At 40.0% G+C, this 21,257-nt stretch overlaps 1 protein-coding gene across 2 annotated transcripts; it reads right to left on the reverse strand.

Moving 5' to 3' along the window:
* Positions 1-3,227: 3,227 nt before the first annotated feature.
* LSM6 (LSM6 homolog, U6 small nuclear RNA and mRNA degradation associated) lies at positions 3,228-8,869 on the reverse strand. Of its 2 annotated transcripts, none has more exons than XM_039710745.1 (4): positions 8,773-8,869; positions 7,933-8,045; positions 5,009-5,122; positions 3,228-3,497 (listed from the first exon to the last, which is right to left on the reverse strand). In XM_039710745.1, the coding sequence occupies exons 2-4, from the start codon at positions 8,024-8,026 to the stop codon at positions 3,463-3,465; spliced, it is 243 nt and encodes an 80-aa protein (XP_039566679.1). In that variant the 5' UTR covers positions 8,027-8,045; positions 8,773-8,869; the 3' UTR covers positions 3,228-3,462. The 2 variants fall into 2 exon arrangements, with proteins under 2 accessions (XP_039566679.1, XP_039566678.1); XM_039710744.1 differs by lacking the exon at positions 8,773-8,869 and adding an exon at positions 8,588-8,691.
* Positions 8,870-21,257: the final 12,388 nt, after the last annotated feature.

A 21,257-nucleotide genomic window follows, 5' to 3' on the forward strand; every position in this document is an offset into this window, starting at 1 on the left:
TGTTGCTCCTCTGTTAGACAAAGGCAGGGCCAGGCAGGTGGTGTGATCGTGGCTCTGAGTGGGAGCTGCCTGTGAGCTCCATTAGGGTGACCTGGCAGAGGGATTCTGTGGCTGAGGGTCCCTCGCTCAGGGTCAATACAGCAGCCCAGGAAATGCCCCCTCCCATCTGATTTCGGGCTTTGGAGAACAGTTTGGCACAGGAATCTGAGAGTTTGAAACTGCTGACTCCAAAGCTTGCTTGTTTTCAAAACCACTCCAGGGCTGGAGCTGGCCATGGCTGTGAGCTGGGATATGAAAGATCAGGCATTGCTGTGGCACCCTCAGTCACACGTTGCAAGGCTGTCACTTTGCAAACTTTCATGCTTTCTTATCTCCCAGGAAAAACACAGCTGTGGGGCACAGCTGGTTTTCAGAGCTGTGAAAAAGCCTGAGGAACTGATGGCCAAGTCATACCCAGAAGGGCTCTCAGTAGCTGTTTTGTCATTGTAACATCACAAAAAAGATAGAAAGAACTCGAATGATGTTGAGCATAGTTTGCATTAGATTCCCTTTGAACTAGGAACCAGGTGGAAACAAATTGTAAAAGTGAGTGGTCACCAGGGTATACATCTTTAAAACCAAACCTTCCTAGCATGCTCTGCTCCCTTTATATAGGGCAACTCCAGGGCACTGCAGGCTTTAGGGGAGACTCCTCCTCCTTCCTCCAGGCTTTCTCCAGTTTCCATGAGGTATGTTGTGTTGCTGCTCCCAGCCAGGTTTTTGTTTAAGGAGATGTGGCTCAGTTTGGCTTTCCCAGTGCAAGAAACCTGTGGGGGATGTGGGTGTATAGCAAACTTACAGTTACTGCTCTTCACAGAGTGTCTGTGAGCTGAATGTGTCACTGAGAGTGGGGGTAGTGGTTGAATGGCCAAGGTTTCACAGTGTGATCTCATTGCATAAAAGTACTGACTATCAACATGAGTGCAGCTTCAGTCTTTGAAATTCAGTAATTTTTGTTCGTTTTGGGTTACTTAATTTTGGGTACATTCTTCTAAGTAAAGTAATGGACAAATGCTTGCAGGTAATTCAAGGTATTAATGTTTCATGGTCAGTTCTGATCTCAATGAGCTTGATCCACAAGTGAAACTGTTTTATACACAGGTATTGGGGCAAGAGCATCAGGATATGGTAAATATTGTCACATGGAGAATTTGTAAAATAAACTGGAAGTCAGTGATTGTAGGAAGTAAATGCTTAATTTCTTTTGCTACTTTTGAAATTTAAATATGAATTACAACAGCTGACCTTCAATGCAAATCTACCTGTCTACCTCACATACTAATAATGACTTCATAACCTAGAATACATTAAAAAACCCCTTGGCATGTAAACTACATAGTATTTATGTTTATATAGAGTTTAGTATGTGATTGGACCACCAGAAGTAGCAGATTACAACAGAAAAATGTTCCATTACGAGATTTGTAGAAACTGAAACACAGTTTAAAAGTTAGCAACGCAAACTCTAGACATTAAATCAAAGTCTGCAGAATGTGTTGCTATACATGGGTAGGTGTGTGGAGGGGGAAGGTAGGGAGGGGAAAAAATTAGTCCTATATGAAAATAAAAACAAAAACCCAAACAACAAAATCTAGACAGTCTCCAGGACTGAAAGCAGTTACCTGCCAGCTACATATAGATGACAAGGCAAATGAAAAATTGCATGCCCCACTTGGAGGTACATCTTCATTTTTTAAAAAAAGTCACTTACAGGAGAGCAAGTTGGTGATTTGTCTTATATCCTGAACCTTTTTCAACCCTTGTCAAAAAATGATAAATTATTGAAGCATATTGTAGAGTAGCAACTCTATTTTGTGTTCTATCATGGCTTCTGAAGTGCTTAATGTGGAAAGGTCAACTACTGACTGCAAAATATTTTAGAATTATTTCTTCATCTTAAAAAACAGTAAAATTAAAATTTGCAGTTCACATTCTCTCCCTTTGATAACTGGAATGTTACTATTTCCTGCTTGCATCAGAGCTACTGGTACTTGGGAAGAATGGGACAATGCTATATTCACACAGTTGTCTTGTGTTAATCCATCCAGAACTAGAAGCATGTTTGTTCCTGGAGGCATTATAAACTGTCCAAAGAATAAAGCCAGGCTTCAGAAAGCTCATGTAAAAAATTGGCTCAATAGCCTCACCATGAGGTACATTACCCTAACTTATAACTTCATCATGAAGAACAAGAAAACATTCTGCGTGTGTGATGTTAAGTGCAGGAACACTCAGGTGAAGAAGTGAATCTGAATTTTCAGAGTTGGTTTGGGTTTCTTCTTGGCTGACTGCATATAAAAGAAGATACACTTTATAAATTAGAATAAGTATCCATGTAAAATTGAGCTGCTTTTATTCAGTGTGCTTTGATTATTGGGGAGCATTGTTGCAAAATACACACAAACAGTTCCCTCTGGGAACAAAAAGTTTCCTCTCTGCTGTGGGCTCACAGGTTCCCCCTCCCTGATGCATACCCCATACTCCAATGCACTTCTTCTCATTTCTGGATGGACAAAGGGAATCTAGAGATGGTACCAGGTTGTGGGGGGAATGGATGGGACAAAGAAGGAACTGGCTGGAGAGAACACATGTGGCATGTTTATAAAAGCTTTCGGGTTCCTAGTGTATTTTCAGGAGTAGATTTAGGTATTAGTTAAAATTGCTTTTTGCTGAAGAAGTCCATTGTGTTTGGTAGAGAAGCACAAGAAAAAGGTCACCCCAAGCAGAGGAAGGGTGGGGGGCACACAGGCAGGAGGTGAAGTAGCTACTAGGCTGTACTGACATACCAACTGAGAGCTCTTCACCTCTGACTGACTTCCTCAGCTGGCACAGAGCTTTCTTTTCACCCTTAAGGCTTTTCTTCCGTTTGATTCAATTCCTTCCCCACCCCTAACTGTTGAAGTGTCACTGTTACATCCCTTGATTCAATCCACAATTCAAGATTTTTTGGACAGCTGAACTTTTTAGCCGATGACTCTTACTAGCCTGGCATTTAAAGCTGACCCTGTGTTTTCCAAAAGGCACAGGTCATTGTCACCAAACCATTAGCATTTCCCTTCCCACCATCACTTAAACTATTGTTCTGCCATCAATACGGAGCTCTGATTTGCAATTACTCCATGCCTGCTTACCTTTCAATCAGTACTTTTTGTAACTGTTAGCATAATTAAATGAGCTGTTGCTTCAAATTAGTCTTGCAGCACTATTACAAGCTTCCTTTTTATTTTTCTTTTGTACAATGGAACAAAGCAATGCTTTGAAACAAAAGCATTCAGGCAGTTTACACTCACATTTACATTTATTTAAAAAAAATACTTAAACACTTGTGTATTTCACCTGTGGATTTTGAACTACAAATCAAATAAGGCTCATCACTTCAAAGAGGCTCACAAGTACAAAAAAAACAGCCTCCTTCTGGCATCTTCACATCCTCCTCTTCTGGGTGCTTATGTACAACACTGTGGAAAAGAGAAAGAGGCACACAGAAGAGGGCCCTGGTAAATAACATGCAGAAGCCTTTTTATTTAAAACATCTTATTTCCATGGCATATAAATTGACACTGTAAGAGATCCCATTCAGCATGAACAAAGCCAGGCAACCTTTAAGTCCAAGTTTCAAAAAATGCCATTAGCTCTAAACATTATGTATTACTTTGGTTCAGTATTTATTTTATTCATAGCCCAACTATGCTCCAGCAGATGTAGGCTGAACATAGCAGGAACAAAGGCTTGCAGTATTACTGAGGGGAGCATGAGAGAGTTCCTCAGCAGCAGAATTACAGGTGTCAGACACTAATGCTGTGATCTTTCAATAAAAGCTGGAAATCCCAAGCACTTAAGGCAAAGCTAATAATTAGTTATGAAGGAAGAGACATCTTCCTCCTGCTTGGCTGATGATATCCCCAGAACAGATCCAGTCACAACATAAAATGATACTGTGCTCCTAAACCTGCCACGTCTTCAGTTCTCTGTTCAGCCTGTTCTTGAGCCTTCTGCCTCTCATCCCCTTGTTTTAACTTTCATAACAGATCATTTCCTTAATTGATTCTCCAGCTGAAATGTCACTCCAGTCCTTAGCATAACAGTCCAAATGCCTTGCAAAAAGCAAGGGTTGGCCTCATTTCAACGATTATTTCTCCACCCAAAATGCTCTTTTACACTGGTGCCACATTCTCCTCGACTCTTTCTCTAACATGGGGTTTGGTCCTTGTGTCTTTTTATTCCATCCCTCTTTGCTGAGCTCCATTTTCTTCACAAGCAACTTGGTCAAACTCTGCTACATTTACCTTCTCTACAAGTCTCTTCACCTCCGACTTGTGAACCTTTTCTATTTTTAGATACTCTTCTCCCTGGCATGTACTGCTATTACAGCCTGATACCAGAGAGTCATTTCAGGAGCCTGGGATTGTCCTTGAAGTGCACTAAAATCCACCTACTGCACTTGGATATTTAAAGGCTCGATATTAAAGCATGAGCGATTTTTTTGACTGGTGGTAAAATCTTTACTCAAAAGATGAAAATAGCCTCCAGGAGTAAGGATAAGCATTCATTCAGTCCTGGAAAACTGCTTCACCAGAAAGCAGTGTCACTGTAATATTTGCACTGTAGCATAAATTCATGCAGTAGCTTGCCTAAAACACAAACCCTTATGGTGCAGAGGCCATCTTGGCAAGCAGTAAGTGCAAAAGAGTAAGCCGGTCAAACAGTAGAAAATAAGCTCCAATCAGGCTAGAAAAGAGCATGCTTCTCTAAATGAACTTCAGGTTCAGAGGAAAAAAGGACCACAGGAATGCAGAAAAGCAGGGACCCTGGAAAGTGAAACTGTAAAAAGCAAATATTGTAAAGACTTCAAAGAAAGAATATTAGTTTTAGGCTTAGAGGCAGCTTACTTGCACCTCAGCCACCCCTCAAATTCATAATATCAAAACACAATTTTCTAATGTGCAGTAAGAGAAGGAGTAGGAATTACCATTATTTCCTCGGATAAATGCATCTCCATACTTGTTCTTTAACTGTCCATTTACATACTCCTCAGTCTGCTCCAGAGCTATGTTCATATATCCATCCAGGCAAGCCAGGACACCTGAAAACAGTGGCAGTTTAAAAGAGAATCAGCTTGAACTTATTTTAAAATAAACAAAAATGCACTGTGTTTGAATAGTACAGGAAAAAAGCCCACCCTGTATCCTTATAACAAACTAAAAACATAAGCATGGACAGATGTCTTCAAAGAATTCAGCTGGAGAAAGGAATCCCAGGCACTCTGGTAGCAATGTTATCAGTTGGTGTAAGAGTTGTGGGAGTAAAAAAAAGAAGTTATTAAGGCATTAATTCAAAAGATGGACAATTTCCATTTTGAAAGTTCAAGCTGACCCTTCTCACTTCTGTTTTAAGCACACACCAAAAAATACCTGGGGCATTAAGTGTAACTGAATAACCTAAGGACAAAGCTATGCAAACTGAGTTGTCACAAAACTTGTGAAGGATGTAGCTGAAAAACAACCCTTTTAATACAGGACAGCATACACATATTTGTCTTCATGCTTACAGAGCTAGAAGAACACTGTCTGCAAGCCTCTGTTTTGATGTCAACAAAATTCTACACATTTTTCAGCAAAGGCCACTGAAATCTTCCCACAAAAATAAAATTACAATGTTTTGATAATGCAATTAAAGAAAAAAAAATCTGTCATTTGCAATATTAGATTTTTTTTTCGCAGGGCCCGAACGCGGGGCGGGCCCGCGGCCCTCAGGGGACGCGCCCGAGCCGCGGGGCTGAGCCCGGCCCCTTCACGGGGATAGCGGGGTTTATGGCTTCCGTGGGGTTCCGCACAAAATAACGCCCCATCGGAGAGAAATGTTACAGGATGTCTTGTGGGAAAAATCTTACAGGAATATACACATTTTAGTAGCACAGAGGTAATACAGCTTTTTACAAGTTGTTTTATCTTCCTCTTGCATGTGGGTCTTCCTGACTTTATCCTGCACAGACAATACTACTTAAATATCTTTTTCCTCTGTTTGAAAAACACCTAGCTATTTACCTAGCAGTAAAACTTGAAATATAGTAAATTGGCTGTTCTTAGGAAGATGGAGAAAACTAAGGACACATTCTCATTTTTCAGAAGTGTTACTGCAGGATCTTCTAGTTAATAATCAGGAATTCAACTTCTTCTGCTAATTTGTCATGGCTTAAAGATTATTATTTTCCTGTTTTTCTCTCCTCTGTTTCCACAAAGAAAAACTGCTCACAAAGTGCCACTAAATGCACCAAAAAGACCTAAACCAAAGTCAGGATTCTTTTCCACTCTAGTAATCCTGAGGTATCCATATAGCAACAGAAAACAAAAATATGTTTGTACAAAATTAAAACCAGACCATGTGGATTTACCTGAGCTACATACAACTCAGTTTTGTAAATGTCTGGCTTTTACAAATGCTGGTCACATTTCTGCAGAAAACAAACTAAGTGTGTATTTTTCAAACAAAAACACTACACGGATTTTCTGTCACAAGATCAAAGGAGTACAGGGAAATAAGGAAGGGAAGGCGGGGGAAAATCCAGTGACAAATAAGGGTGCTCAGGGAACTCTTGTTCAATTAATGTGGTGTCAGACTGCAGGCATGTTAAAACAGCTCTGCTGAGGGGTAAGTTGAGTGGTTCACCTACAGCATTTACAAATGGATCTTATTAAGGGAGAGGCAGCAATGGTCTCAATGAAAATAGGAAGTGCAGCAAAACCCAAATCTGGTTTGGCCCTGCCTTGTGTGTACCCTCAGGTAAATGAGGACTTGCTTTGATTTTAATGAGCTCTCTCTACATTCTCCTACACTGAAGAATGTACAGAGAGGCAACAAACTTCTTAAGCCCCCAACCCCACCTGAAGTGCCCAAACAATGTGGCTCTCAAAGAAATGAGAGACTGCAAATTTTGTGAGCTGAGCGACACTGCAGAGAAACAGGAAGACTTAAGAAGCCACTGCCTGCTCTGTCAGTGAACAACAACAATTTAAAACTGTCCTAGCACAAAGATTCCTTGTCACAGCACAAACAAGTCTCCTCCCACAAGTGCCAAGCTAGAGCCACTTGAAGTAAATCTCTCTGAAGAAGGGGGCTGTTGCAGAACCATAATGTTTAAGTCAGTACAGAATAAAATTTCTTAATTGAGCACAGCAGAAAATACATTATTAGTTTTGACTGAGTTTGGATACTGCTAAAAAATTGGTCAGGTTGATACTGTTATCCTAATGGGAGCAGGACCAGGACATTTCACTGCACAGAGAAGTTTAATTTACTGGTTAAAAAGAAATCTATAATCCTATATACATTAAGGTATACTGACAGACTTGATAAAAGCTACACTAAACTTTTTCTTGTATCTCTGTGAGCCTTGATCCAACACAGATCTAGGCAGTTGTTTAACCAAGAATGTCAAGAATGCTTTTCATTGTGTAAGAATTCTATTATGACTGACAGCAGAGTTTACTCTGAAGCTTTTCTGGATCAAGATCTGTATCACCTAAATAGAGAACAAAAAGGTGAAGGAAAGTCTAGCTCCAACAAGGGGTGTTTCTGGCCATTTCAGGAGTTGTAATTCCAGACAGTATTTTCAAGTATCAGTTTAGAAACTCAGAATCATCCAATTTAATCACCTCTGACCAAGGACATTAATGATTTAGATCAGTAATTTTAATATCTAAACCCACTGTTTTACCCCCAGCTTTTTATCACTTTCTCTAGAGCTGATTTTCTATTTTTACTGTCATCATTCTGAGATCTATATTCTCATACTCCATGATTCTGGATCACACTGTTTTTCTTTTCCAAATCAATGCATCTATTCCAGCCTCCTCAACAAACTACTTTACTGTAAGAGACAGATGGAGAACTTACCTCGATAATCAACTCCAGAGTTTAATTTCACAACAACTGGCCTTCCAATGATCTGTTTTAGGAAGTCACTGGGGGTCTGCTTCCGTAGACTCATCTTGATCTCCTCTGGTAAGCTGAGAAGTGAAGAGAGAACATTAGGATAAGAGACGTGCCTCCACATTGTTTTAAATACTCTGTACACACAGGCAGACCCCTGATTTGTAATACTTTCAGTAGGAGAAAATACTGAAGGAAATGAAAGCAAAACTTTTGAGGTTGAGGTGGGGAGACAGAGCTCCTAAAGCCACTTGCATTCAACTTTCCCTTTGGCATTTTTATTACTTCTGAAAGTATTACTAAGAATCCTTGTTTGCCACACCCTGCATCTTTTAAATTTCAACAGTGCCAAAGGTCTCACCATCCCTAAAACCTTTTGCTAAAATGCTTTTAGAGGGCTAAGCCATAAATAGGTGTTTCATGTCTTATGGGGAGGAGGGAGCAGCACAGCCATGCTATATACACGGAAGTCTGCGTGACCTCAGCTCACAAACAGAAGCATAAATTTAAACAGAAGAAAAACATAAATTTAAATTCAGATAACAAAGCAGACTCAGTTAAGGTTTGTAATTAAATCCCAGAGCAAAGATGCTGTGATGTGTAACCGCGGCAGGCGCACCCAGTTTGGTGCGAGCCCCTCTCGGAGCGGGAGCCGAGCGAGCGCTAACAGCGCTTTGTTCTGGAGCCCAAGGCAGGAAACGCCGCACGCTGCCCGCTCCGTTGCGCTGCTTCCCGGGGCAAATGGGAGCGGGCAGCTCCGGCCGTGAATCCAGGGATCCGCACCGCTTCCCCACCAACACCCACCGCCACCGGCCATGCCGCCGCCCCACGGCTGCGTCCCCTTCCCGCACCACACCCCCGTCTGGAGCCGCTCCTCCCGCGCGGAACCCGCGCGTTGCAGCCCGGCCCCGGTCCCCGGTCCCCGGGGGAGGTGGCGGCGGGAGAGCGCGGCCCCCCGGCAGCCCGGGCCGGGCCCGCACTCACCCCATCGGAGAGAAATGTTACAGGATGTCTTGTGGGAAAAATCTTACAGGATGTAATGTGGGGAAAAAACGCCACAGGATCAGTTAAGCTGGGAAACCATCGGAGACATGGAGTCCAAGCTATCAGGCAGCAGCACCCTGTCAGCCAGACAGGCCATCCACCAGGGCCCCATCCAGGCTCTCCTCAAACACCTCCAGGGATGCTGGCACCTCCTGAGCAGCCCATTGCAATCACCCTTTCTGTGAAGGAATTCTTCCTGATGTCCAATACTGTACTCATTGTTGTATTCTGCTCCAATGGGACCCTGTTCATTCCCAAATGATCTTGTCCCTATAGGAAACACGGTGAGCACCTCACAGGTGTCCTGCCCAGGACCAGACAGGAAAGTGCTGAAGGTCATTTCACAGAGCAATCAGTGAACATAGAAACGTAAGAGATTTTTTTTTAAGTAATTTGGCACAAGAAGAAACTGAACTCACCTTCTGCTCTTCTCCTTATCATCTCACTTGTTTTTCCTCCTTCCCCCCAGCTATCCCCTCATGTCTGGAAAAATACTTCTTTTTTCCTTTTTTTTTTTTTTTTCTTTTTAGAATTTAGTACTGTGACAAGAGTTAATCATCTGTGAAAGCTTCTGGACTGTTTTGTTTTGTTGGGTTTTTTATCTGTCCGGTATTGATTTAGTATCTTGTCAAACCTCTCAATTCTCATGATACAAAGAAAATGTACCGTGGCTTTTCAGAACACAGATTTGTATTCTCGCTTCTTTCTACAGTTGTTTGTCTTCTCTTTTTGAACACGTGTCCAGTAACAATTTTTTCTCCAATGCTTAGACTAAAAGGCTTTTAAGAGGCAAGAGCTGCAAACCTGACCTTATTCACCTGCCTGGCCCAGAGTTCAAGCGCAGGCAGGGACAGGGAAGTTTGGCCACACTGTGCCTGTGTTTCCAGGCAACCATCATGTTAATCAGGAGCATCCAACTGTGCTTGATTATATCTAGTATTTGAAGCAGAAAAGGAACATAAAATAGTTACTCCAGGGAGCAGACTTGCAAAGTTTTATTTGGCTTCCTGGCTTCAGTGAATAATGCTTTGATAAGGGAATATTCCTGTTTTCATTGTTATCAATCTCCAGTATAAAGATTGAGCAAATAAAACTTTCATGTCTGGGCTGGTAAATTTGCATGGCAATTTTGCAAATCCAACCAGGGACACTTTGTTTTTTGTGAGCATTCCTCTTTGTTTTATTTCTTACAAGCTTGCCTTCAGAGCTTGTATTTTTTTCCCCGAGCCATCAGAAACTGATGAGCTGTTTTGCCTTCTGCTCAATAGGCTGCTTTCTAGCTAGCTGAGGCTTATACTTAATTACAGTTTTTGTGTGTGTGGATACTTTGATTGTCTGCTGTCAGTCAACAAAATCCTTGTGCTTTCCTGCTTCACAGCCTGTGAACCTCAAACACATCAGAGCTGAACCGTGGGCATTGAGATTGGCGAGTTCTGTATCCTTAGCTCCCTTCTTCCATACTCTGAGATCAAGTCATGAACCCAAATCTTGGCTCATTTTCCTTGGTTTGCCAGAGGTCTCAAAGCAGTCTCTTGTGCTGTTCCTAAAGGTAAATCAGCCTTAAATTGACTCCTTAAGGATTCAAAATCTCCAAGAGTGAAAATAGAATTCAGATGTCATTGGCTAATGATTATCTTTTGTTTGTCCTCTAGATGAAAAAGTATTTTGATCTGAAATGTTGCCTAGCTGGCTCTCAGTAGATTGTTTTAAATTCTGCATTGCTTTATCTTTTCCTAGTGTACCATGGTAGAGCTTTTTCAGCTGTATAACTCAGGGAAATCAGCGAGATGCTGCCCTTGTGTTTTAATCAAGATGAACTTGAAAGGTGAACATTGTAAGTGATAGAAATTATTTATAATTTGGTAATAAAAGTTTATGTCTAGCACTCCAAATTTCACACATCTGCTATGTGCTGGCCTTGAGATATAGAACAATTGCAATTGCCTTTACATTTGGCCTCAGATGAAAGGTCATAAATTACAATGATAGAGTTCGTAGTCGTTCCCAGCTCACAAAATTTCCATATTAACATCTTCACCTCAAACATAAATGGTTACAGAGTTACAAAGTAAAGAGTTGTGTTGGCCTTTGTCAACTGAACTTTAAGATGGAAGTCTGTGGATCGTGTACTATTGCTAACTCTTAAACATAAAGCATCACAGAATCCTTGTTCAGAGGACCTAATTAAAACTTTACAGTTAACTTTAAAAATGAAATGGGATTTCATTCTCACTCTCTCTCTCTCTCCCCTATCAATGCAGTAAAACCCACTTCAAAGTTAGGAAGGTTTTTCTCTCCCAGCTACTTGAAATAAAAGCATTTTCAGAGTGAGATGGCTACAGAACACAGAATGGGTCAGAAGGAGTGTCCAGTTTCTTCTTTTCCTGTGAATTGCACATCGTTTATATAAGTTAAGTGCAGATCAACAACAATCCAGATGACAAAAGAATGTCTGTGGCACATTTTGAATTCAGCCTGAACAATCCCCAGCTACACCCAGTAGAAGAATAAAAGCCTTAATCTTTAAACAGTTCTCATCTGAAACTTGTGTCAGAGAGGACAAATCCATTCGAGCCCAATTCACAGCATATCACATGATTTTAACAATTAACTTTGGTGCCTTCTTAGGTTAGGAAAAAAGGAAAAAAGCACTTTTTAAAATTATGCAATGAAGTAAGAGGCCGAGATCAAGTTCCAAATCTGGGGGAACATTTCTTGTTCAGAGCCTCTGAGAATGGGGAGGTTGAAGGAGGTATCAGCCTCCATGAAATAGGGTTGAGGTGGAGAAGCTCTGCAATTCAAGATTAACACTGCTATTACAGGGTTTCCTGAGGGCCCTGAAGTAAATATGATAGTGGATTTCTGGGGTTTCAGAGGTGGAAGACAAAATTCTGCTCTCACTGAAGGCAGCAGAAATTTTGCTAATTACTCCTCTGTTACTTAGGATGCCTCTGTAAGTTACTGAAAATACACCTGAGGTGTCAAAACCTTCCTTCTGGAGCTATGTTCTTTCACTGTGATTTATGCTTCTTAGAACTGTCTTCTTCTGATGTTTTGGGTGTGAGGAACAGGACATTAATGAATTGAAAGGTGCATGAAGAAGCAAGGGAAAGAAAGGAGGTATTGGAACCTTCCTCCTTTTCCTCCTCTGCAAACTTCCTGGTGGACAAGGAGCTGTCAGCAGCTCTTCCAGGGAGCTGGGGAGAATAATGTAAGAACTCAACCTGAGGCTTTCTCTCTGTTTCCTATACTTTCAGTTCCCTAAAAAGGAAAGGAAGAGCCTCAGAAGCTTTCAGAGTTCACTTAACCCCCTCCAAGTTCCTGGAAGTGCTTGGCTTCCCAAGGTCTGGCTTTTTCATGAGCATTAGGAAGTCTGATGTTCCACTTTGCATGCATTTGGATGGGAGAGTTCAAGCCTCTCAGTATGTGAATGATGGTCTGTCTATACAGTAAAACTTCAATGTTTTTCTCCTTAAACAGAGGCTTAGTTATCCAGCATTATTTCCCATCTGTGCTAGGATCATCAGAACTGCTGATTTCTTTCCATGTTCTCAACTAAAAAGTTAACGTATTTTTTAATGGAACCTTACTCAAAAAAGTATTGGGTTTGAGCTATGGATTTTAGATAGAAGAGCCTAACAAAATTCTGTCATCTTCAACTTCTCACACTGTGCTCACCTCCTTGGGATGTTCATCTCCTCCTGTATGGCATAAGTGACACAATGACCTTTTGCCACAAGTTTGTCTCTCCTATTTTCTGTCCAGTTGAAATATAGTGTGACAGATCATGTCAGGTTTGTGCTTTCTATTAAGCAAAGGCTGGAAGACCCACTTGATTTCTTTTTTGCACCACTTAGCTAGATTTTTTTCTAAAATATGATGGAGCTGGAGCAAAGCTTTTTGTGCTTAGACTCCATAGAGTATTCACATCAGGGTAAAAACACATTCCATATCTTTTGCTTCAGGAGTATCAATTCCAGATGATATTTCCATGTAAACTTCCCCACATCCAGTTTGATGAAGCTGATTCAGTACTTCAGTTGGAAAACTCTACTATCAAGTTTAAGCACAGAAAGTGGTTAAAGTGGTCACTTTAAACTGACCTGCTGGTGCAAAACATCTGCAAATTGGTTCCCAGCTCCCTAGAAATGCTTCTGATGCAGACTTGGGGATATGAAGCAAACATGAGTCAGATTTGTAGTGTGGTAATAACAATACATACCTTGTCCTGAATTTCAGTGAAAAAGGAAGGTTGAAGTGTGTTCAGCCACCTTAAGCATGTCGAATGATGGGGATTATGTTACCATCACCATTTACTAACAGGAGAGCTGAATTTCTTTAAAAATAAAATGTAATTTAATGTCAATGTTAGGCCACTCCTAGAGCATTTGTGAGCTGGTATTTTCCAATAGGCCCAAATTTCTGGCTATTGACTAAAAAGTCGTTATTTTGTGAAGGGAATGAAGGAGATTGCAATTATTTTGTAATATAACCAAAAAAAAATGGGTAGAATCAAAAGGGAAGACTAGAAGGCTATATCTATATAAAATAAACGGTTTTGCTAGGCATACAAAAATAGCATAAAGTTCCATATTAAGTCAAAAGTTAATTTTTCACACAATACATTTTACAACTCTCTTGTCTTTTTAATATAAATTCAATGGGTACACTAGTGAAAATAAAGATTCTGTCTATAAATAGAGATCTGTCAATCTGGTGTGACTGCCTGTGACCCAGTCCCTGGGGCCTGCAGTTTCTGAGGTAGTATAACCTCCAACACACTGTTCAGATCTGATTCCCTGGTGTTCACACATGCCAGAAAATATTCCTCTATACTTTAGTCTTGTCTACTTTTCAAGAAAAAATATATTCCTGTAAAAATTACATAAAACAATATTGAAGGTTAGGTACTAACTCTTCCAGATCTGCAATAACAGGTTTGGAGGAATGCTATCTTCTAGGAGAGGGGAATGATGCAGGGCAACTGACTCACTGTTCCACAGTCTGGTTCACACCTTTCAGGCAAAACTGCCATCTGTGCCATCAGTGCAGCTCCACCACTCCCAGGAATTGGAGGAGCTTTAGGGCAAAAAACAACACCCATCTTTTCTCACTCACCTGATCTTACCTGGAAAATGGAGAGGGCAGTAGCACAAAGTGCCTGTAGCCATCCAGACCAGCTGGCATTAGAAATCCCACTCTTGCTGCTGCTGCTGGGCCTGCATGGAAACAGTGGAGAATGCTACAAAAGCACTCAGCATAGACAGGGCTTGTGACGGTGGAACTGCAAAGGTTCAAAAGCCCCTTGTGAGCAGAAGAGAGATGATACAGAAGCCTGATCAGTCCTTGCAGGCTTTTGTGGCCAGGAAGGTGTTGGCAACATTGCTGTAAAACGGGTTATAAATCCTTATGACTTGGATCGTTAAAGAACTACAGCTCTCATTACTCTCTCTGCTCTGCTCCATAGCAGAGGATTTCATGCTACAAAGAGGAACAAAATCCTCTCTGCTTCCAGGAGAAAGTGGAAGGTGAAGAAGCACACTGCGTTCACATGCTTTTCTTTGATTCTTGTTTCATTGCACTTCCAGCTCCTTTGAGTGACACGTTCTTGGTTTCCTCCATGACGTGTGCAATACTCAGGCCTTGCCTCATCAGCCCATGTCCCAACTGTGTCACCTCCTCAACTACTGCATTTTTCCTATGCATTCACCTTCCTCATCCAAATTATTTCCTTTTTTTTTTTCTCTTTTTTTTTCTGTTTTTATTTATGTATTTATATATGTATTTCTGCATTTATCTGGGATTTTTCCCCCCATGGCTTTCACCTGCTTCTCCACTTGGGACTAACATTACCAATTGATTTCATATAATGCACACAGGACAGCCTAAATATATATTCCTGTCTCTGGATGTAGGGTTTGGACATTAAAATCAATGCCTGGGAGGTGAAAGGCTTCATCACCGTAAATAACTGTTAAACTGCTTATTTTGGCTCCTCAAACAGAGTATCAACAATGGAGGATATAATTTGGAAGATGAAATGTGAAAATACACATGCTATGCTTACATGCTGAAGTTTCCTCAGCAATTCTAGTGGAAATGAGGAATAACAATGAATTAGTATTTTTGCACAAAATGGATAAGGAGATTTTAATTTTTTTTTAAATAATAAAGAAGTATCTGTGATAATGTATCCCTTTCTTGAGCAATGAATAATAAATGAATAATCACATGAATAATCAGGGTGCACCAACAAACAGTGCAGATTTCCAGTTTGAAATTTGGAAATGAGCAAGTCAAGTGTAGGACAGGTTAGTCTAGAGATGGAGAATCTGTTCTCACTTCTACTGCTGAGCTGCTCTCAAATGTTGAGACAGCTCATCTCACCTCTCTGTGTCTCACCTTCTCCTCTGTAAAACAACAAGAATGATATATCTTAAGTGCTTTCAGATCAATGGATGAAAACTTTATGTAGTAGGAAAGTGTTATTAAGATCCTAATGATGCCATGGGAGAAAATTATCAATAATTATTTATATTTTCCTTTTCTGTTTAGGAGGTATTTTTCTACTGGCTGTATTTTCTACAGTCAAGTGCACAACAGCTGAGTGTTGTCACTGTCTTGCAGAACATACAAGTCTTTTTGTATCTATATTATATAAAGATGGAAAACAGGTTAAATTCTAGTATGTCATTTCTGTCAAGGCTGGAGGGCCAAAGTCAAAGGAAAATCTAATGATTTACTGCATGAACAAGTGCTGTGCATTATCTATGCATTAATAAATTCTACAGGACTCTATATGCATGCTTTACTCATGCTATATTTTAAGCTTGAATTTTTTTAGGAATTCAAATAAAAAAGATTGCTTTCAAAAATTGCCCCACATCAAGTAATCTCTGTTTAAGGAATTGTGTATTTATTTTTAAAGTAACCTCATTACTACCAGACTACTTCTTCCCTTTGACAGTAAAGCTGAGTGCTTATCTTCCATATTTTCATAATGAAAGCTCCCAAGCACAGGATACAGTGGCAGATTTACAGCCTGCGAGCAGCAGAACTGACAGGCATTTTAATATGAAAGGAGATATGATGTCTTTAATGTACAGTGATGTCACTTCTAACAAGGTAGAAGCGTGCTTTTTGCACTGCAATCACCATAAGAAGTGAAACCTGTCTGCTTCAGGAGTCACCTTTTAACCCAGGAAAAGGTCACAAATAATAGAAAAAAGACAGGACTCTGCTTACTCAGGTGGAAGGGCACTCTGACGTTGGAGGAGCAAGGCTATTGTGGATGTGCATTATCTCCAGGAAGCTGAAGCTACAAATAGTCTAGCTTGAGCTAACCTTGAGAACAGAAAAGGAAAGGATAATGAAAATCCTCAAGGGAGTGTTAAACTGAAAGCCAGATTGCCTGTTGACCACCCTTTTTCCTTTTATCCAGCATTGATTGGACCTAATAACTTGGAAGTGATATTGACAGCAATATAGTCCACCATTACCTGGACACATGATTATTTCATTGAGAGAAAGGACAGGAACCCAGTACCAAAACCCTATTTCGTTCTACATTAGACCAGAGAATTTACTACTTTGTCTAGGAAATATTTGCCAATGATTTTAAAGGCTGATTTAAAATGTGCATTTCTTAAATGTGCTCCCAGCTCCTGACTGAAAGCTTTTATCATGTCATTCTGAAGATGCACCATTCTTAAATATCATATACAAGAGCATAAGATTAAAAGGCCATAAAATGGCAAGAAATCTCAAGGTCCAATAAGTACATTGTGTTAGCATTGGGCTGGTGACTTTGATTAAAGACAGGAAATTAAAATACATTGTCATATATATAGATACAGTATCTCCTCAAGACAGTTGCTTCCTCCAAACTAAAATTTCAGAAAATCAACTTTGGATATTATGTTCTTTGGTATTTTGGCAGTTCGATCTTGAAGGGATTGCAATAAGGAGGAAAAGAACAACATAAGAATTAATTACGTGGTTTTCTATTATCTTTGCAGAAATCCTGATTTTAAATGAAAGTGGTTTTCAGGAGCCTCTGAACCATCATGTTCTCCTAACCAGGGTGCTGGGGCACAGAAACAGTGACAGGTAAGGTAAAACAAGGAGGAAATCACAGCATTGAACAATTAGTACAGTGTTATTGCCAACATGATGCACTCATGTCAATACAGCTGCATATCTCTGTGTCCTGCAAAGTCAGAAATTATGATTGACCTCATGAGGATGCTTTTAATATCCCACTGCTAGTCCTGTGTTCTTTTGAATTTAATTTTTATAGATTACTATATTCTTGGGGGTGATGTGATTGGTTTTCACTTACTTTGAAACAGCAGTCTCCCTTCCTCCCTCTTCAAAATGGGGGGAACAGAAACTGCAAATTCAAGTTTACATATAGAAACAATCAAGTCACATTTCAGTAGAAAATGTCAGAAATACTGGCAGTACCCGTGAATTCTTCTCCCCATTTTAAACCTGTTATTCCAACAGCAAAGGTACCTTTTAAAGATAAGCCCTGTGTATGCTTAGAGTTATGATAATATTTTAATTGTATTTTCCAAAAAGTAAAAGTACTGGGAAATGAGATACCATGTGATGCTGCTGTCGATCCATAGATCCCTATAAAAATAAATCTGATGTCATTAATGTAAGGTAATGGCTTGAAAGGGCCTGTAATAACTTTTAAAGGTCCTGTGTCTGGAGAGGAAAGCAGCTTGACAGACACAAGTCATGAACTGCTTTGCTTTCCACGCTGCCTTATATCTGTCAATATATTGGTTATGGAGCTGTGCCGAGGCCAGTCTCCAAAGGCAGACTGTCACATTTCTCAAAAGATAAAGCATCCCTAAGGGTACAAAGAATTCAGGGACACAAGCTGATAGACAGGAGCAGCGCTGCGACTCTAACATTTTATGGCTGAGTTCAACGAGTGAGCCCTTTACTGGATAATTGAATTGATGAAAGGCTTACAGTTGCCCCGATTAAGCTTATTCCTTCTCCATATGTAAGACTCAGGGTAGTTTAAGCAGAAATTGAAGAAGAAATTCAGGAGAGAGACATTCATAAGCTCTCTGAAAACTGGTCTTGCATGAAAAGCTTGCCATTTGTTATGTTACATGTGCTGTTTGTCCGTACAAAGAATCCTGTTGTCCAAGAAGTGCTATTTGCAGCAGCCTTTTTTTTTTTTCTTTTAACTAAGGGTTTGTAAATATTTTTAGAACATGTCTTGCTGCTTCATGACTCATTCCCCTTACGATCTTTGGTATTTTTCCCATTTGTGATCATGCAGCATCCCTGTGGCATATGGTCACCTGGGAAAGTATTATTAGGGAAGAAATTAAGGGATTTTAGCTATTTTTAACATTTATTGGAAGAATGAAATGTGGAAGAACACATCAAAGCAACATTTTTCAATCTTCTGTTTTACATTAACCAGTCTCATTTGTTTGTGCTTTCCATGATGTATCCCTCTATTGTATCTTTATTCATAGCTGAATTGGAAATTATCTGGGCAATTTTCTTTGCCTTTGCAACGTGCTTGTCCAGTGCCAAGTGCAAGAGACCATTAGGTGCTATGATAATACAATTTTTAAATAATTGTGTATTATACCAGGAGATCATAATTTCCTGCTGATGAAAGAGAACAGCCAGGAGATATTTAACCATGTGGTCAGGTAATGAGGACACACCTTCTAGTGTGATGAAAGGGAAAAGGAAGTATGATCTAATTCTTCAAGCCTAAACTTAGATTTAGCACTGTAAGTATTAGCAGCAGGATGCCATGGCAGTGTGAGGGTACAGTCAGAAGGAGGACTTATTTTTTTACAGTTCAACAGTAGGTCATGTCCTGTGTCAAGTTATGAAAGTTATCATAAGATCACTTAAATAATCTTAATAGAAATTAACTTCTAAAAACACAACTTCTTATTTATGAACACTAGCCATGGTGGGCTACTACAGAGCACAGCCAGCTGATGTAATAATGTGAAGATATCAGATTTGTGACAGGATCTCCAGACCCTATCTTTTTATTCTGTCAGGTTTAAGGGCAATGCCTGTAAATAAACCAATTTCAGTTGCTTTTTTTACTGTATTCCCATTGTCCTTCTGAAGACATTAAGGGAAAGGGGCACTCAATTTATACATGAGCTTATAATTAATCAATAGGATCAACAGGCTGGCAGTCACTTGATTTTCAACAGAGTGTCCATGGTTTGCCTGTACCAAAGCTTCATTTTTTTTAACATTTCATTTCCAAATTTCACCTCTAGAGACAGCCAGCTACCAAGAGAATCCAGTGCTGAAAATCTTGTCTTGGCAGTGCCTAAGGTTTCATTTGCTCTTGGCTTGGACAGTCAGACAACATCCTTGCTGGACCAGGACAGTCAGATGTACCTAGATAATCTGCACTAATCAGTGTGAGTCTCATATAAATAACTTAATATGGCTTACAAGTTGCAACACTTGGCTAGTGTGCTTACACTCTCTCCCTAAATGTATATATATGTGTATATGCTGAGTATTCTGACAAAATTTTTTAGGGAAAAAATTATTTCATTAACAGTTCATTTTTATTTACTATGTTTAGTGCAATATTTATACATGTTTAGTGCAATTATATATTTATGCTACTCTCACAGGTTCATGAAATATTATACCATATGCTTAAATATTTTTTTTCTTTAAATTAAAGACTGTGTTATAATTGCAATTTTTTTTCTTTTACCCAAACTGGTTTTGGATTCCTTCCCCACATGTGGTAACATTTACCATTCTCTTTAATTAACCAGATTGGTGAGAATGGTGAGATTGGTGAGAATGTTTGATTTTTTTAAAGAACCTTCTCTTTATGGAGAATTAACAGCTGGAAAACTGGCCAGCTGAGCTCAGTCATTTCTAAGTATTTTGTTAATTTTTCCTGGTTAATGGTCCTTTCGAATTCAGAGTGTGCAGTTTCTTTAGACTTGCATCAAACACTCCTCAGAACTGGCAGCTCACAGTGGGAAATGATAACCTATTTCCTTCAAGCACTGCAGCTCTATCTGTGAACTATTGGCATCACATGAAGATTTATTAAAGTTCTGCCGACACCTAATGCACACAAGAAAAAAAAATTTCTCTTTGCCTACCAAAGGATAGCCATCTCAAATTCTAGCTGCTTATCTCTGAGGTGTGAAACAGACTGATTCTGTTTATCAATTAGGGTGCCCATATTTAGAGCAACATTCAGAGAGTGATGGTAATGAGGGCCCACATTCCTGGCTCCAGGGGAATACTTCAGCATTAACCTCAGTGCTGGGTCAAGCACTGTCCCCTTTAATGAGGAGTGTTAGGCCTTCCCAGGCAGCTGCATCTTGAGCTGAAGTGTGACATAACCTCTTCTACCTTATCATGTCAGGTGACAAATTTAAACCACAGTGAGCTGAAAAAGGCTTGCTCAGCACTACAGATAATTTAATTCCTCAGTCATCTTTATCTCCTGTTGACATGCTCCAGACTATAAAACAATGATAGAAACCATGTTCAGATAAACATAAACCTTATGAAGGTGTGCAGTGGACTTTGTGCCCTTCCCTAGTTCACCTCTGTGAACGGCAGACTGGGGTGCTGCTGATGAAGAGGGAAGGGATGAAGCTGGAGTGATCTGTGCTTTGGGATCCACCAGTGTGTGTGACAGAGCTTCTTCCAAACCTCAGCAGCCTTGCCCTGCCTCATGTGCAGCCCATGGGCTGATGGGGATGTATGAGTTTAACCTAGCCCTTTTTTGCATGGTGTGATTCTGCCAGTCTCTGTTTCCTTGGAGTTTCTATTTTTAATATCATATATATGTCTCCAGAAAATTACCTGGTTAGGCTTATAATGAAAAGTTTCCTGGGAACCACCACCTTTTTATCTGTTCCACAATGGGCTCGCTCCTAAAATAGGCTTGAAATATACCCCATTTCTCTTTGGGTTTTAGAGGATAAAAGAAGTTTATTTCATTAGTCATGAGTCAGAGACCAAGCAGCTCAAAGATTTGAAAGTGCTGAATCCAAGTATCATAGTTTATGGTTGGGAGGCCTCATGATTCAGTCAAATATGCTCCTTTCCCCAAGAATTACATAAGAATTACCACTTTGATGTTGCTTTGTATCCTGAATAAGCCACCTAAACATTTTGTGACTCTCCTTTTATAGAAAGTGCATAATGGGACATATATTGTTATTGTAAAGGGCTTGGAGGCAGTG

Source organism: Passer montanus, unplaced genomic scaffold (assembly GCF_014805655.1).
Source record: "Passer montanus isolate IOZ18808 unplaced genomic scaffold, ASM1480565v1 scaffold23, whole genome shotgun sequence".
Lineage (NCBI taxonomy): Eukaryota > Metazoa > Chordata > Aves > Passeriformes > Passeridae > Passer > Passer montanus.